Consider the following 18,003-nt stretch of genomic DNA (forward strand, 5'->3'; position numbering starts at 1 on the left):
CTTCTTTTGAGTGAGCGTGGACTGTAGGCACTGGCATCCTGCGTCACATACATTTCCCATTCGGGGTTGAAGGGTTTCAGGCATGGGGCATGCTGGATCCTTCTCTTGACTTCATTAAAGGCTGTCGCTTGCTGTGTGTCCCATGAATACTCCACGCCTTTCCTCAGTAGCTACCTCAACGGGGATGTTACTTCGGAGAATCTGGGTACAAATTTTGCATAATACTCTTCGAGTCCTAAGAATGACCAGAGCTCATCTTTCAGCATCAGGGAATCAGGGACGGGGCCTTTACAATGGCTTTTAAGAGGTATTTTTTCAGCCTCACCCCTTTGTTCGAGGTCCGCTAGCCTAGGTACTCCACTTCATGTGCCCCTAGAACGCATTTTTCGTAGCACAGGCCGACACCTGCATCTTGGAATTTGTTGAGAACTTTTCTTAGCACTTCATCATGTGTCTTCACGTCTTCAGCATATACAAGGATGTCGTCCTGGAAATACGACACGTTACTGATGCCGTGGAGCAGGGAGTTCATCACTCTCTGGAGCGCCAACGCAGCCGACGACAACCCACACTGCATGCAGGTATATTTTGTATGTGCTGAAATGGGTGATGAATGCTGTGAGGGGATGTGATTCTTTATGTAAGTCAATCCGATAATAGGCATGACGCATGTCCAGCTTGTAAAAGATTTTTGCCTCTTTCATCATCAGAATTATCTCATTGATGCTTGGCAAGGGAAAGCTGTCCATATCCACCTCCATGTTGAGGCTGCACAGGTCTATGCACACTCTTAAGTCATTTGACGATCTCTTCTTGATAAGCACAACAGGACTTAGCCATTCTGAGGACTCCACAGTCTCAATTGTGTCCTCCTTGACCCTCTTGCGCAGTTGGGATTCAAATGCAGATCTTGCTGTTGCCGGGACTTATCTGACTTTGTGCTCACAGGTATGGCATGAGGCTTCAGCCAAATTTTGTGTATATTGTTCTTTATTTTCCCTGGTACTTCAGAAATGTGGGAAGTTCATTGTGTAAGCTCAACGCTCCTTCTGTAGAGACCACCAGCACTTGGTCATTGGTGCTGGAGTCCAACTGAATACTCAATTTATGCTGATCGTCCCATCACAGAATTGCTAGGCCTTCTGTTGAAAAGTATATGTTTGTCGTGGTGTGTCTGTCCATGAATTCAGGTCTGGCCTTGATGCACCCTAAGAGGTCTACTGTGGCTCCTCCAAAGACTATGGGTCTGTGCCTGGTGCTTCTGATCTCTACCAAATTGCACCCCATCATATTTTTGTAGGTTTCTATGGGAAGGATCGTGAGATCGGACACGGATCTGGCCATCACTCGGGTTACATTACCATCCACCTTCACGATGCACCTTCACGATGCAATGGCGGTTTTCCCTCCTGGCATGGTTCGAATTCACCATAACCACTGTGGGTTTGTCCTCTATTTCCTCATCATCACTCGTGCCTCTGTTGCCCTCAATGTGCACCACCTTCTTTTCTCTCCACGTACAGTCAGCTGTAATGTGTCTGAATCTACTACACTTAGAGCACTCCTTGCAACTGCTAGACGTCTCCTCTTCAGACCTTGCTATTTGGATAGCCTTGTCCTGCTCCAGCTCCTTCTCTTGGATGAATGTATCCTGAGATTTCCAGGAATTGGTATGAACTACCAACATGTCTGACAGATTGAGAAAAATTGAGGGCACCAGACTGAATGCAAGTCATACTTGAGCTAATTCCGAGTGAACATAGAAGAAGCCTGGTAAATATCAAGGTCCCTGAAGATGGTCACGGATGACCGAAATGCATTGGACACAAGTTGCTACAGGCCCATTTTTCAACTGATTTTTGAATAAAGACGACCTTTTGTGAAAACTACTAAATCACTTGAAGCATCATTTACTTATACTTACAAAAATGTTCACAGCATAAAGCGAAGAAGAAATCTAAGTGGATTCCCACACAGGTCCTTCCAGCAATCTGGGACACCATACCCAGACAAACACTTGCTGGTGGGTGGGTCTCAGGTCCTCGTTGCCAATTATGTGGTGCCCTAAGGATCACAGGACACCAGGATTGATTCACAGTGTTTATTCGGTAGCAGGTAACAGTGCAAACGGGGTAGCTGTACTGATGACCAGTGTCTTTTGGAAACCAGGGCAGGCGACTTCACTGCGCTGGTTTTACATTCTCTGCTGGAGTCTCTTAACAAATATATATTAGCCACCACTCAGTCCTGGCTGGCGGTTGTGGGATTATGCTCCTTTGGCACACTTGGCAGATTGTGTGTAGTGTCTGCCTTTTGGAGGCCTCGAGCCTCACTTCAGGTGGAGCTCCGGGGCACGTCTGTAGCCCTGTAGTTCCGCTCTGTGTGTCGTGAGTTTCCGTTTCCCCCGGCATGCTTTGCGCAGGTTATCTTGCAAGACTCGGGGGCTCCAGGTCTCGCAGGATCGAGTCCTCACACTCTTTTATCCAAAGCGCTCTGCATAGCACAAATTGACATACCTTATGTATGCAAGGTATGGAAGGTTGATTATCCAGGAAAACCTAAAGCAAGCTTCGGCTTTACCGTTGTAGAAAGCTTGTGTTAACCTATTGGAGTAAAGTAACGCAGGCCTCAAAGACCACAGAGACTCGGGGTAGGGTTGGAACAAAGACTTGCACTTTATTAGTGCGACCTATTGCTCTGCCTTCTATGCCGGAGCTGGCATTAATTTTCCTTCCCCACACCCATCCACCCACGTGTCCCTTCACACGTGGTCTGTCTGTGGGGACCACTATGCCGCTTAAAGGGGAAGGCTGCTAACCCATAACAGCTTGCATGCCAACATAGGGCCTGATTTACAAAGTGTTTTTCAATGGGATTGCGCCATTGCAAAATGCTTTTGTAAATCAGGCCCCTACTAATCGAGAATGAGGGAAAATACAGGGGCAGATAAGAGGAAAGCTGAGGATTAGGTTGGATCTCTTGAATTAGAGATATTGGATTAAGTCCAAAAATGGATAGGTGTTTCTATGTCTTACCTTTCTCTTCACTCGAACTGAATGTAGAGGTACAACATACTTGCTTTGTGCCTTAGCAGATGCCAAAACGTTTAGCTAGGCTCATTGTCTGTATTTCCGAGAAACATTTGGAAGACCGATAACTGTTATTTTACAAGCATGTGGCTGTTGGCTCAAGAGCAAAATAAATCACCAAGCACTGAAAAACACTTTAGCAGTGTTACATTCCCAGTAAGAATGACTGAGCCCTGAAGGACACAGGGGCAGCCATTGCGAGGGCCAGAGAAAGAACACAGAATACTGATGAACACTTTAGCAGCGCTAGAGCCAGGGAAAGGATCAATGAGTATGGAACAATTCTTGGGCAGTGCTAGACCCAGAACCCTTCCTCCCACCTGTACTTCCTAAATAAGGGCGATGAAATGCCCTTGCTAATGGAGGAAGAAGGGCAAAACTGTGTCACCCGAACCATGCATATCAAAGCCTGCAATGTAAATACAGAGCCTGCCTCTCTCTGTCTTGAGCCAGAGAACCTCAAGTTCTGGAAACTGCTCAAGACCTTCCTCTTCTTATCCTCCTTCTCTCTCTCTCTCTCCCCTGCTAACCTCCTTTCATTTCTCTCCACCCTCCTTCCTTCTCCTCTCTAACTCTCTCAATTTTTGCTGACTGGTTGTCTGGTTCACCTTCAGAGCCTTACAGGTCCCGGGCAACCCCGTCAGTCCTTGCACTTGCCTCTGGGCCACTGCACTATGTTCAGCATTACTGCACTTTCTGATTACGCTACAGGAGCGAGTCAACCTCTGTGCACTTAACCCAGACCCCTGTTGGACCGTACCCGTTTTTCCCCCGACCCCCTCTTCCTCGCACCTCTGACTGTACGCATGCATGACCTAAATGTATTAAGACTCGTAAGCTTGTCTGTCCTGTTTGTGTGTGAAGGGGGTGGGGGACTTTTTTTTTAATGAAATCCTGGCCTGGGATGGGGAAGGCCACCCAGACAACCAGATGCCTTAACAGTGTGGATGGCTTTCAGTGTGGGCCCCACACTGCCTCTCCCGGCCTCTGGAAGAAGGGAGTTGACACTGCATTTCTCTTCCTGGAAGGTGCCCATGGGCATTGGAGCACCATCGTGCCGGCACCCCAACCCTACCTTATACTACACACTTCATCCATTCTAATGTGTGTCATAAGAAATATCCCTTATTTAAAACATCTGTGTGGAGGAACTGGCCCTCCAGTATTACTGGATGTTAAACGTATGAAATAACACAACCATAGCGTTTCTGTTCCTAAAGAGGATGGGTTTAGCCTTAACCTTTATTTGGTATTCTTATATAAGTGACATAGCAGTATTACCCCGGGTTTATGTAACTTTACTCTTTTGCTCCACAATTTATAGAAAGGCCCAAACATTTGCACAACTTTAAGCACCTCACTCTGCGAACACAGCCTTTCCGCACAGTCAGTGTGCAATATTTCATTTGTCGGGACGATGCATGAGTGATGTGTGTCAGCTTTTATATCTTTTCCTGTGTGCTCTATATTTAGATTACTCTCAGAGAATATTCATTTTCTGGAGAGCAGTGCCCCCCTAATACCAATTAAGGGACATTGTAAAGGAGGCATAGAAGTAACATCGTGTGGTTTTCCATTGCATTGAAGCTGAAGAACACATGAACTGAGCAGCCAGCACGGCTGGGATATACACGGCGTAAAACAGACAAGGAAGCCTGTAGCATGAAAACAAGATGGCTGCCAAACACTGGTGTGCTGAATATGCAAGAAAATGACAAATGGGAAGGCCGAATTTAACTTTATATAATGCTAGTGTATCTGCATATACTATACAACCCATTTAAACAAACATATATTAAAATAGATGTATATGAACGTTAATGCCATGGAGGATTTGTTTTGCTCTCTCAAGTGAAGCCATACAGTTGCAATGGGGACAGATTTGCTGTTTGTAGGCCCAGTTAGCCACCTCCCTAGTGACGCATGTATGTGGCTTTGTAGGAAGCTGCTTAGAGTTTATATTATTATTACGCGAGAAAAGCAATCGCAGGCAAAGTAAATGCTTTTAGCAAATAATTTTTCAGACCATTTCAATTGCCTTTGGAATATAATCTGTTAACAAAAGACAAACAGCCGTCAGTGTTCCACTGTTGCTTTACTGCATCACGGGGCGGGTGTGCTTGGCATCGGGCTACCGTCCAATCTTAGCTTCAAAGGTGTTGTCTCATGACGCTGGAGATTCTAGTCGAGGAAGTTGGCTGCTGTTACATCAGCTCCCTGATCCTGTTCTCCAGTGCCTCTGCCTTGGAGCCACTGAATTCATCGAGCTGTAGGAAAAAGAAACACAAAAGAAAAAAAACATGAAAAATAGGTTTATTTATTGTGGCCCTCAAAGGGATAACAGCAGGACATGTACAGTCCTGCCAGGTTTTTGTGATAGCCAGGATACAGAAGCATGAGGGCAATGTTCGTAAATAACATAGGAGATGATTTGCATGTTTAAGGATTTTACAATTCGCCAAAAAGATAGCTCTGTGAGTCAAGCAATCACTGGAAAAATCTGTGCATACTTTAATCGCAAGTTTGAACATTGACAATGGTCCTCATATTTAGGCTGACAAATTGGGTACCTTTGAGGTGAGTAATCGATGATAGCACTTAAAAGGCGGGGGAATCCGGCACGAATCACTTCTTTAAAAAGTGATATTATTATTTAATGGACGGACAAGTGCAGGCCTACCTAATAATGAAAGCATGCAAGCCTGTCATGTCCCTGCCGCTCTCTTTCCAAAAACTAAGCATTGGGTGCGGTTTATTTGTACTTTGGTGCACCTCACACCTATAACGGTACACATAGAGTACTCAGAAATGTGAGAATTAGAGGCGTTCTTGTATCCTAGTGAGTGGCGTAACACAACATTTGTGGACCCTCCTGTGAGCCATGCAGAGGGGGCCACCGCCAAGCTCCTCAACAAAGAATGCGACGTGCCGCATCCCGGGCCGGCCTAGACCACCAGGTATGTGCAATGCCCAGGATGCTCATGCCGCTGCAGGTGCATGCACACACTGAGCTAGGTGAAATATAAATGTTTTTTTATCCACCCTTAAATCTTTCACCTACTGTAGAAAGAAGGGCGCCCTGTCAGGCACCTGGCACCAAAATGTACCAAAACCAGTGGCAACTGGTGAATTGTTCAATTGAAGTGGGGTAAATATTTGCCACAAGTATCACAGAGCGACCAAGTGTAGCAAGGGTGCTCAAACCAACGAAAGGAGGATCAGGCGGGGGGTTCTCCCCCCAAGAAATCTTTTTGTATAATGGGTTAAACTGGTGCATTATACAACACTTTTTTTCAGAAAAATTGGGTAAAAAGACTGACAGTTTACAATCAGTTTTGTAGGGTAATTCGTGAAAAAAACAATAGATGCAAGTCACCAACAGTGAACAGGAGTATTTCCCAACACATTTTCATCCCTTTGCCTACAATATATGAAAGTAAAAAACATGTTCGCGTGGGCTGTGCCCATACATTTCCATTCTGGCTGCACCAATATATGGCAGGCGGTGTGCAGCAGCAGTATGTGTTTGGTTGCAAATACTGACAGAGCAACCTTCTTTTCCTCCGTGGAGCGGACCATCAGCAGTCCTAGCTTTATTCCTGACCACCTAGGAGGAAGGACTATTCCATAAATACATGATGCCTGCACGGAGCACAGTGCGGTGTGCGACAGCAGTGTGTGTTTGGGTGCAGATACTGACAGAGCAACCTTATGTTTCTCTGTGGAATGGACCACCGGCTATCCTATCTTCCTAGGATGAAGGACTATTGCATAAATACACAGCCCTTACATGGAGTGCGGCGAGGTGTGCAGCAGCAGTGTGTGTTTGGGTGAAGATACTCATGGAGCAACCTTCTTTTCCTCTGTGGAGTGGACCATCGGCCATTGGCAGTCCTATCTTTATTTCTAACCACCTAGGAGGAAGGACTATTCCATAAATGCACAGCACCTGCGCAAAGCGCAGCGGGGCGTGCAGCAGCAGTGTGTGCTTGAGTGTTTGATGTGCGGCGTACGGCATTCAGTGGATCCACTATCTACCGAGGGAAGCACTGTGGGTGAGTTCCCCTCCTCCTGTGTAATTGCACTCACTTGATCACTATGCAGAGCTCACATGGCAGCCAATGCCTTTTAAGTTATTGACTCTTCTGGAACGGTTGGGACAGTGTGTCATATTGTGGCACATAGCCCTTCTACTCAGTTTTTTATTCCATCCACGGGGCAGAGCCTGTGAAATCCTACAGCTCACTGTTTTTTGAGAACTGTCGTGAGTGTGTGTCATCTCTTGGCATGTAGCCCTTCAGTTCGCTACGTTCCACTTTGGGGGCAGAGTTGGGTAGAATTCCTTGGTATACTGTGCTTAGGGGAGTGTGCGTCTTGGTTGTCCCATAGCCCCTCACACAGTCCTACCCCTCTATTGCTTGAAATAAGATCCGACCCTTTTTATATTCTGTCTTTGGATCTACCTTGGGCTTACGCTCCCTGTTGGGAATACTTTAGAAGCTCCGTCTGTGGCTCTCTCTGCCATACCTTTAGCTTCCAGGAGGGTAACCAGAAAAACAGGGATGGCACTACACGAACGGTCCAACTTCAGGGACTTCTAGACACCAGGGTGAACCAGGGGAAACAGCCTGCTATGAGTAGGATAGCTCACCCCGGGGGCACGCAGGGGCCGGTATTGACTGGCGTTGCTACTATGGGGAGACACCCCAAACCATATATGGAGGAAAATAGTGGACATGCAATTCATACTGACCCCCAGATATTCTACCGCTCAACACTGCCCCTCCCCCTTTCCATCAGTTGGGCGGATCGGGTCATCACTACTTCATTGGGGCTGATTCACAAATAAATAGTTAGCCTTACTGTTGCACAACAAATATGCCTGTACACCATTACACGACGGGGACCGATATACAGACACATAGCCATCCATCCCACTTAAACACTAACATCCGCGATCATGATGGAAAAATAGGCCATCCTCGACACATGCCTGCCCTGGAACCCTTTCCCCTTCTCGAGCCTACTAATGTGACCCAGAGGGCAGCTGGCCTCTATCAGGAATGCCATAGCATAAAGGATGGCACACTAAGGGATTTCGTAGCCCCTACTATGGGACCAAATCGATCTCACAACACTGCAGTAGGCAGGGGTAATTCTGTTCATACAGCTGCACCCAACGAATCCAATCCTGACACATTTAGCCCCTTACTCCATCATGAGCACACAGAGCGACTCCCCTTGGGGAAATGGGTGAAAATAGAGGAACTCTCTTCTACCAGAGAGCACATTTATGAATCGCACTTTCCTTCTTGAGCTGTGGTCCAAAATATCTGGACTCAGCGACTTAAGCACGGAGGATATGACTCAACAAACTGGGCACTGATTGAATTCATTTCCCCTGCAGTAGTTGCACTTCTATGGGCATGTGCTTTGGAGGTCTATAAAGTGGGCTATGTGCTCACAGTTTGTAGGAAACACTTAACTACGTGTTCCACGGACAATGAACCTGCGCCTAGCACAACACCATATGTCCCCAACATATGCACTAGCAGGCTAACCACAGAGAGATCAGAGATCAAAGGAAAACTGGGGTGCACTACAGGAAAATCATACCAGCCCTAGTGATCATGCGATTTTGAACTGGTCTTCAACCCTCGACTCTCCTCAGACTTTCGATTCCACCCCAAACCTCCTCCCCCACCCGGAGCCACTGTCAATTCCCTGGGCAACCGGCTCATGTACTGCAAAGAAGATCAATTTATCACAAAAAATGAGCAAAGCCTGTTCCACTGGTTCCCTAAATCGAACAGGGACTTTAAAATGATGCTGGGCTCCTTAAGACATGTTTTCAATCAATCAACTACTTGTATAGCGCACTTTCACCAAAGGCATCATGGCACTTAACTTTTGAGTTACACTAAACGGTCGAATAGAGGGAAGCCCTATGACGAGTCCACCTTTGATATGCTGATACATGTAAGGAAAAAAGTGTGCCCGCTGGTGTTAAGACGGATTTCTGAACTCTGTCCTGGTGGCGCAGAAGTTCAGAAGGCCAACCTAATTACTTGGAACAGGGTAACCTCTGGACAAGCCAGACCAATCAAGGTAGCGATCGCGGCGGTCAAGACTAGGTCTCAAGAGGGGTGAGGGTGACTGAAAGCCCGCAATGAGCACACAAAGCAAGAGCGCTTACAAACTACTCCAAACAGTTGTTATATCAAAAATATAAACACATTTATTTTAAGGCCTTTAAAATAATGACCGTAGCGAGAAAATCACAATATCACAATATTAAACCAACACATACCATATCAACACAATATATATACAAATACACAGTCGCAAGCGTTTAAAGCACGAAATATGTAGTCCACCTGAAAGGAAAGGAAAACAGGCAGTGCGATAACGCTTTAGACTCAGTTCGTCTTCAGAGGCACCTAACTAGATGGAAGTCCGAGCCCTGCGAAGAGTGGAGCCTTGTGCTCAAAGTACCTGCCACGCCGGTGCCAACGGGCAAAAGGGGAAGCTCTTCGGAGGAAGTCAGGCAGTTCGGGTTAGTGCACAGCAGAAGGAGAACAGGTTCCGCAACTCAAGCGCAGCCTCCACAGCGGGCAGAAGCAGAGCGCGAGTACGGTCAAAAGGGTGCTGTTTTTACACAGCAGGGAAAAGCAATGGGATACTGCAGGAGGGCGACCAGTTCCTAGCTAAACTACTCACCGGTCCCCGAAGCAAGCAGACCCAGGCTTCTCCACGTAGATTCAGCAGCTGGCAGGTTCAGAATAGCAGGGAACGCCTCGTAGTCGTGTAGAGCAGAAAGGCGTCCCAATCGACGAAACCAGCACAGTTTTGTTGCCGCAGCAGGACAACGGAGCGGCCGTGTGTATTCAAGCCAAATGTACACTCCTCCCTTCAGACTTGGGAACGCCAAGTATACGAAGCGTGGGAGAGTGACAAGGACTCGAAATACAACACAACCTGGCGGCAGTTACAGAGCAGGACTCCCTTGTAAGCTGGTCAGTCAACTGGATGGCCCAGAGACACTTCCGAAGGCTTACTTGGCAGGAGATGATGAAGTCGCCGGGAATAGCTGTTCCTGCTATTCCAAAGGTCGAAGCACCAGTACAGGCCTTCTGGTTCGATCCAAGGAGGAAAGGGTTTCACAGGACGACAGCAGTGCAAAGGAGGATTCCTTCAGCGGGTCACCAGCGATTCCTCGGTCCAGCCTCTTGGTTGCAGGATACTTGGCTCCTGTATTCCTTCGTTCGTGAGAACTCAGGAGATCGACATGGTAGTGGTGTTTCCAGCTCCCTCTTATCCATATCCTACAATACGAAATCTTTCCTAACACTCGCCCCTCCCAGACTATGGACAGGGGGAACTAATCCACCCCTGGATGAGTCTCTTGTTCAGGTCGGTAAAACATTCTGGACAACCCATCAGCATTGCTATGTTGGACACCTGGCCTATGCTCAATAGTGAAGTCGAAGCCTTGTAGACTTATGGACCACCTAAGCAACTTTGGATTCTCCCCCTTCATGTTCATTAGCCACTTTAACGGCTTATGGTCAGTCTGCACAGTGAAGTGGGTCCCATAGAGGTAGGGCCTCAGCTTCCTTAGGGCCCACACAACAGAGAAACATTCTTTCTCTACCGTGGACCATCTGAGCTCTCTGTCCTTAAGCTGGCGACTAATAAAACCGATAGGGTGTTCCTTACCCTTCTCATCTACTTGTGATAGTACAGCTCCTATCCCAGTGTCAGAGGCATCCGTCTGCACGATAAAAGGTCTTTGATAATCAGGGGCCCTTAGCACAGGGGCCTGGCACAAGGAGTCTTTTAAGCCATTGAAGGCCTTCTCACACTCGTCGGTCCAAGTTACCTTCTTGGGTTTCTTCGGAGTTGTGAGGGCAGTCAGAGGAGCAGCTATGGTGCCATAGTCTGCCACAAAATTGCGATAATAACCCGTGAGTCCTAAGAAGGCTCTCACTTGGGTTTGCGTAGTGGGGGTAGGCCAGTCTTGTACTGCTTGTACCTGACTGAGTAGAGGCTGTCTCCTCCCTCCACCTACTTCATGTCCAAGGTAAACCACTGAGCCTTGTCCTTTTTGGTGAGGGGCCACTCGGACACCCTCAAAAGAGCTAACTGAAGGACTGCTTGGGAACAGGTCGGGGAGAGGTTCAGACTCCTCTTCCTCAACATCTGAAGCCAGTAGCAGTGCTGCGATTTCGACGCTTGGGCCGAAAGCCTTCAGCCTATTCATGTGAAACACTTTGGGAGCCTGTCCAGGCCTTCCAAGGTCCACTGAATAGTTAACCTCACCCAGGGGCTCCACCACTGGGTAAGGGCCTGACCATTTGTCCTGTAAAGCTCGAGGCCTTATGAGATTCATGATCAGGACTTGCTGACCAAGTGTAAAGTTGATGAGGGAAGCTTTCTGGTCGTACCAATGTTTCACCAGCGCTTGCCCTGCCTTCAATTTATCACTAGTCAAGCCCATCAGAAGTACCATCCGTTTTCTGAGCCCTAGCACATAATCAACTACATTGGTAGTAACAGGGGGAGTGGGCATCTCCCATCCCTCTTTGACGATGGCTAAGGGTCCCCGTACGGGATGACCAAACAGAAGTTCAAAGGGGCTGAAGCCAACACCCTCCTGTGGTACCTCTCGGTAGGCAAACAGTAAGCACGAAACAAGAAGATCCCATTTTCTTCTCTGAGGCCCCTCCAGAGCCCCAATCATGCTCGTTACCGTCCTGTTGAAACGCCCCCCCAGACCTTCGGTCTGGGGGCGGTATGCAGAAGAGAACCTGTAGGGGACCCCACATTCTTTCCACATAGCCTGCCTATACTTCGACATAAAGTTGCTGCCATGATCCGACACAACTTCTTTAGGGAAGCCAACCCTAGTAAACCTGCCGAGTAAAGCTTCTGCAACTGGCTTGGCAGTTACAGTTGTAAATGGGACGGCCTCAGGATACCTGGTTGCATGGTCGACCAGCACCAGGATAAACCTATTGCCTGAGGATGTTTGCGGATCAAGGGGACCAACCATGTCGATCCCTACCCTTTCAAATGGTACCCCCAGAACTGGGAGCGGTACCAACGGAGCTTGGATTGTCGCGCCAACCTTACCAGACAACTGGCAGGCGGCACAACTCCTGCAGTGACTTTCTACTTGCTCCCCCATCTTGGGCCAGTAGAAGTGCATGGATAACCTTTGCTTGGTCTTCCTCATACCGAGGTGACCAGCAAGGGGAACTTCATGCGCCAACTGCAGGAGGAAGGGCCTAACAGCAAGGGGAACCACCAACCTCCTATGGTCTCCTTCTGTAGACTCTGTGGGCTCACTATACAGGAGTCCACCTTCCTGGTAAATCCTATGCATCCCAGGAGGTTCACCCTCAAGCTGGGAGCAGGCCTGTCTCCTTAGGCCTTCCAGAGATGGGCACTCACGTTGGCCTTTACTGAATTCGTCCCTATCAGGACCTCCTTCAACTAACAAGTCTTTTAGTTCAGGATGATCGTTGGGGTCGAATACTTCAGGCATCGCCACCTCCTCGTCAGGCCCGGGCGATTGACCAACTTCCTCCACCGCAGTGGTAGGCGAGCTCGGGGGAATATTCTCTTTCCCTCGTCTTGACTTGTAGACTCCTTTCGCCTTGGGTTTCCCCTTCGGCTGGGGCGGCGTATTGGACTTGGCCAATGCTGCCCGTGCTTGAGACCGTGTGTAGGGTCTTTCGGCAGTGTCTCCTACGAGCCCTAAAGCTCTGAGATCATTGCCCAACAAGACCTTTCCCGGGACGTTTCTCTGAATGCTCACTGGAATCCTGACTGCTGTACCATTTAAAGTAAGATTTACAGGGATCACGGGAAACATACGGAGGGGGCCGTCAGCCAACTTAGTGGGCATCAGAGTAGCTCTGGCAACTTCCTCTGAGTCTACCAAGGTAGAATCCACTACAGTGCGACTGCACCCACTATCCCTAAGAGCTGGAGTATCCACTCCATTGATCAGCACACTGTCTTTAAAGTAGTGCTTGGTATTATCCGGAATCCTAGCATAAGCCTCTGCGACTTTAGGCTCCCAGGAACCCAGGGACACTAAAACTACCTCAGCCTCTATTCCGCTGGGAAATGAGTCTGAGGAGAAGGATGCTCCTGTAATCTCTTCTTCCTCGTAGGAGGAGAAGGCCAGATTAGCGGAGTGGACCCCCAAAGGTCTAACCTTACAACGGGGATCCCCCTTCACATGGTCAGTTGCTCCACAAGAAAAACAAGCCCCATTGGGTCTGTTTACGTAGGGAGGCTTATTGTAACCAGAGTTCTGTTTCGGAGGCGAACCTCCACTACCCTGTGAGTTCTCTTGTGTCTTACCCTTGTTTTTCTTTTTGTGGCCCTTATGGGAAGAAGATTTAGCAGATTCCCCACCCTCCATATCTTTGGACTTTTTCCCTTCCTCCTGCTTACCAGGATAAGTCTGCTGCAATGGCCAGCTTCTTAGGATCTATCTCCTTCGAATCGGCCAAATGCTGCTTAAGCTCCGGGGAAGAAGAAGCAAAAATGTGTTCCAGCATGACCAGATTGATCATGCCTTCGAAGGTAGAAACCTTATAACCTTCGACCCAGCCAGTTAAGTTTTTCAAAGATTCAGCGACATAAGATACCCAAGTACCACCTTCCTTTTTCTTATACTCTCGAAAACGCTTTAAATATTGGGCCGGAGTCTTCCCAAACTTTAAAATGAGAGTTTGCTTTAACATTGCGAAATCAGCCCGCTCAGCCTTCGACATTTCCATAATGGCACTGCAGCCAGAATGGGGCAGTCTACTGAGCAACCACGCAATCTTATCAGCATTGTCAACTTCTTGAACCTCGCATGCATACTCAAACGCATTCAGCCAGTCCATAATGTCATTCCTTTCTTCATACACACTGAGCAGATCTTTTGGAAACCGTGGATGAGAGGAAGCCCCAGACCCATGTCTAGGACCCTTGGATCCATTTGCAACCTGAAGCTTGGCCAGTTCCAACTGGTGATCCCTGTCTTTCTGTTTTTCTGCCTGTTCGATTTTTAGTTTGGCTATGCTGAATTCAAGCTCCTGCTGCCTAAACCGCAGCTCTTGCTTCTTGAATTCAAGCATAGCCTCCCCATCAACACTGGCAGAGGAAACATTAGACATTACATCCTCCCTGTCCTCGTGGTCGCGATGGATCAGTGCAGCGGCAGAACCGTCGGTTCTGCCAGTGAGAGCAGCCCCACCACCTTCTGCACTGTCCTCGGAAGTTATAGCGTCAAGCTGCGCTTCTTGCCACGCCACGATTCTCTGGATCATTTCCAATTTTGTGCCTTGAGAGGAAACACCTCTCTCTGCACACATCTTTTTCAGCGTTTCTGATTTGGAAGCATTTAAAGTTAACAAGGTATTTGCTTCCATACTGTTTGATAGGACTATGGCCTTTTTAAAGTTATATTACAACAATTCACTACGTGTACTGTTTGGAATAACCTGAAATGCCTTAGTTCGAGCGCAACACTGGATACCTTCAGTCGTATCCCACCGCTGTACACCAATTTGTTAAGACGGATTTCTGAACTCTGTCCTGGTGGCGCAGAAGTTCAGAAGGCCAACCTAATTACTTGGAACAGGGTAACCTCTGGACAAGCCAGACCAATCAAGGTAGCGATCGCGGCGGTCAAGACTAGGTCTCAAGAGGGGTGAGGGTGACTGAAAGCCCGCAATGAGCACACAAAGCAAGAGCGCTTACAAACTACTCCAAACAGTTGTTATATCAAAAATATAAACACATTTATTTTAAGGCCTTTAAAATAATGACCGTAGCGAGAAAATCACAATATCACAATATTAAACCAACACATACCATATCAACACAATATATATACAAATACACAGTCGCAAGCGTTTAAAGCACGAAATATGTAGTCCACCTGAAAGGAAAGGAAAACAGGCAGTGCGATAACGCTTTAGACTCAGTTCGTCTTCAGAGGCACCTAACTAGATGGAAGTCCGAGCCCTGCGAAGAGTGGAGCCTTGTGCTCAAAGTACCTGCCACGCCGGTGCCAACGGGCAAAAGGGGAAGCTCTTCGGAGGAAGTCAGGCAGTTCGGGTTAGTGCACAGCAGAAGGAGAACAGGTTCCGCAACTCAAGCGCAGCCTCCACAGCGGGCAGAAGCAGAGCGCGAGTACGGTCAAAAGGGTGCTGTTTTTACACAGCAGGGAAAAGCAATGGGATACTGCAGGAGGGCGACCAGTTCCTAGCTAAACTACTCACCGGTCCCCGAAGCAAGCAGACCCAGGCTTCTCCACGTAGATTCAGCAGCTGGCAGGTTCAGAATAGCAGGGAACGCCTCGTAGTCGTGTAGAGCAGAAAGGCGTCCCAATCGACGAAACCAGCACAGTTTTGTTGCCGCAGCAGGACAACGGAGTGGCCGTGTGTATTCAAGCCAAATGTACACTCCTCCCTTCAGACTTGGGAACGCCAAGTGTACGAAGCGTGGGAGAGTGACAAGGACTCGAAATACAACACAACCTGGCGGCAGTTACAGAGCAGGACTCCCTTGTAAGCTGGTCAGTCAACTGGATGGCCCAGAGACACTTCCGAAGGCTTACTTGGCAGGAGATGATGAAGTCGCCGGGAATAGCTGTTCCTGCTATTCCAAAGGTCGAAGCACCAGTACAGGCCTTCTGGTTCGATCCAAGGAGGAAAGGGTTTCACAGGACGACAGCAGTGCAAAGGAGGATTCCTTCAGCGGGTCACCAGCGATTCCTCGGTCCAGCCTCTTGGTTGCAGGATACTTGGCTCCTGTATTCCTTCGTTCGTGAGAACTCAGGAGATCGACATGGTAGTGGTGTTTCCAGCTCCCTCTTATCCACGGTTCCCTTCGCGCCAAAACGGAGGGGAGCCAATGGGAGATCCGCTCATCAACACACATACCATACGTGGACCAATCACGGACCACGGTGGTCCCAGGCATTCACACCACCCCAGACTCTCTGGCACCCAGGATGTGTATTGGGACCAGACATCCCAGCCCACACCCTGGATGCACACAAACGACATGTAGAAGCCCGCGAAAGCAACCACGTTTCGCGGGAAAGTACATGCCCAAATAAGGAAGGCCCCGGGTCGCCCGACCTGGGGAAGGTGAAGGGAGCAAGACGGTCAGTGGACAAGACAAAGGAGCCTCGTGGTCTGGCCATTTTGGAGAGCCAGGCCACCATTTTGGGTTCAGTGCAAAAACGTGCTCAGAACGCCAAAAGGAGCTCAAAATAAACAAAACGATCGCTGCCACCATTCGAGTCCCTGAATGACTTGCACCGATCAAATACCATCCTAAAAGAGTATCTAGGGTCTGTAGAAGGCTAGAGACCCAAGAGAGCTGTAACTTAGCTTACAGTGCCCTCTTGTGTCATGTTGCACTAAAGCCGCAACAAGATAGAAGAAACTACGGGAAAATGCGTTCCCCGGTACTGACTGTCTTAAGGGCATGTCAGTTTCCCCGTAAGAAAAGAGCGAAAGCCCAGAGAAGTGCGGCAGAAGGCTGTACTTCTCTGGCAAAGTCAAGAACAAGGTTAAAAACAATAGCAAAAAGTTTAGGGGTTGCCACATGGAAGGAAAATTCCCTACAATTACGAAATCTTTCCTAACAGCTGGCACGCGCACAAGTTAGGACGAATCCTATCCTGATGGCTATTGAGAATGACGGGCAAATAAGAAGCATTGGCACTCATTACAAAAACTGGCTAAAGCTTCGTAAGACTTTGCTGTGCAATGCCAACTGGAGGCTCCTCTTTAACCTGCTACACACTAATGAAAATAATGGGTTTTGGGCCATGTTTAAAACTTACACTGCTGGTTCTACTCATTTAGAGGATAATGCAATCTCAGAACAATGTTGGGTGGCTGCAATAAGGAACCTGTATTTTGAGGCCTGTTATGGTGGTATCATTTCATTCTCTTGCCCTAAACTGGAGCGGTTGATGGATTTTGACGTTGATGATATTCCCTACATAATCAGGGACTTGAAGAATTCCAGGGCCCCAGGACCAGACGGTATCGCCAACGCCAGCATCAAAGCCAATCCGATATCCTGGGCTGTCTCTACTCACACATCATTAACACTGGAGACATCCCTGACAGCTGGAGACAATCCATGCTGGTCACAGTTTATAAGAAGCGAGATAAGACCAACCCACTTAATTATAGGCTATTGGCCATGCTAGACTCCAGCCAAAAAATATTTTCCACACCCCTCTGTAAAAAGCTGAATAAGTGGGCGGCAGAGCATAGCCTATTACATAGGTATCAAACTGGTTTTCGGAAAGATCATGCGACCACATTAAACATCTGCGCACTTCAAAGTCTGACTGCCGAAGTGGATTTGGGAAGGGGAGAAAATAAACTGTATGCCTGCTTGTATGTAGACTTCTCTAAGGCCTTTGATACCGTGCCTCGCGATCACCTCTGGGATGAATTGATAAACTGGGGCATTGACCCCAGATTACTATATCTGATCAGAGAACTCTACGCAAGCAATTCAGTGATGGCGCGTGTAAATCAAGCAGGCTTCTTTCCAGGCCCATTTTCACTAACAATGTTTTGAAGCAGGGATGTGTGCTCGCTCCTCTATTCTACAAGCTGTATATATTTGACATGGCCACAGGTATTGATAAGGCTAGACATTTTCCTACAAAACTGGGTTGCACTCCAGTGCCATGGCTCGGCTATGCAGACGATATGGTTTTGTTGGGCCGCACTCCCAAAGGTCTGCTACGTTCCATCATGGCCTTGTCCACTTATGTCCAACAGAACAACCTCATTATCACTATTGACAAAATCAAAATTGTTACTTGTGGCAATAAAAGGAGGGAAAAGAAAACACCCTTTGTCTG

The 18,003-nt window shown here is 48.0% G+C and overlaps 1 protein-coding gene across 2 annotated transcripts in view; it reads right to left on the minus strand.

The window, feature by feature from the left end:
- Positions 1-5,165: 5,165 nt before the first annotated feature.
- LOC138515511 (thioredoxin-like) overlaps positions 5,166-18,003 on the minus strand; it is a 574,178-nt gene continuing 561,340 nt past the window's right edge. For both annotated transcript variants that reach the window (XM_069630317.1, XM_069630316.1), the window contains one exon: positions 5,166-5,356. In XM_069630317.1, the coding sequence (XP_069486418.1) occupies positions 5,294-5,356 (63 nt within the window). In that variant the 3' untranslated portion in view covers positions 5,166-5,293. The remainder of the gene's footprint in view (positions 5,357-18,003) is intronic.

Source organism: Ambystoma mexicanum, chromosome 6q (genome assembly GCF_040938575.1).
Source record: "Ambystoma mexicanum isolate Mex_15411 chromosome 6q, UKY_AmexF1_1, whole genome shotgun sequence".
Lineage (NCBI taxonomy): Eukaryota > Metazoa > Chordata > Amphibia > Caudata > Ambystomatidae > Ambystoma > Ambystoma mexicanum.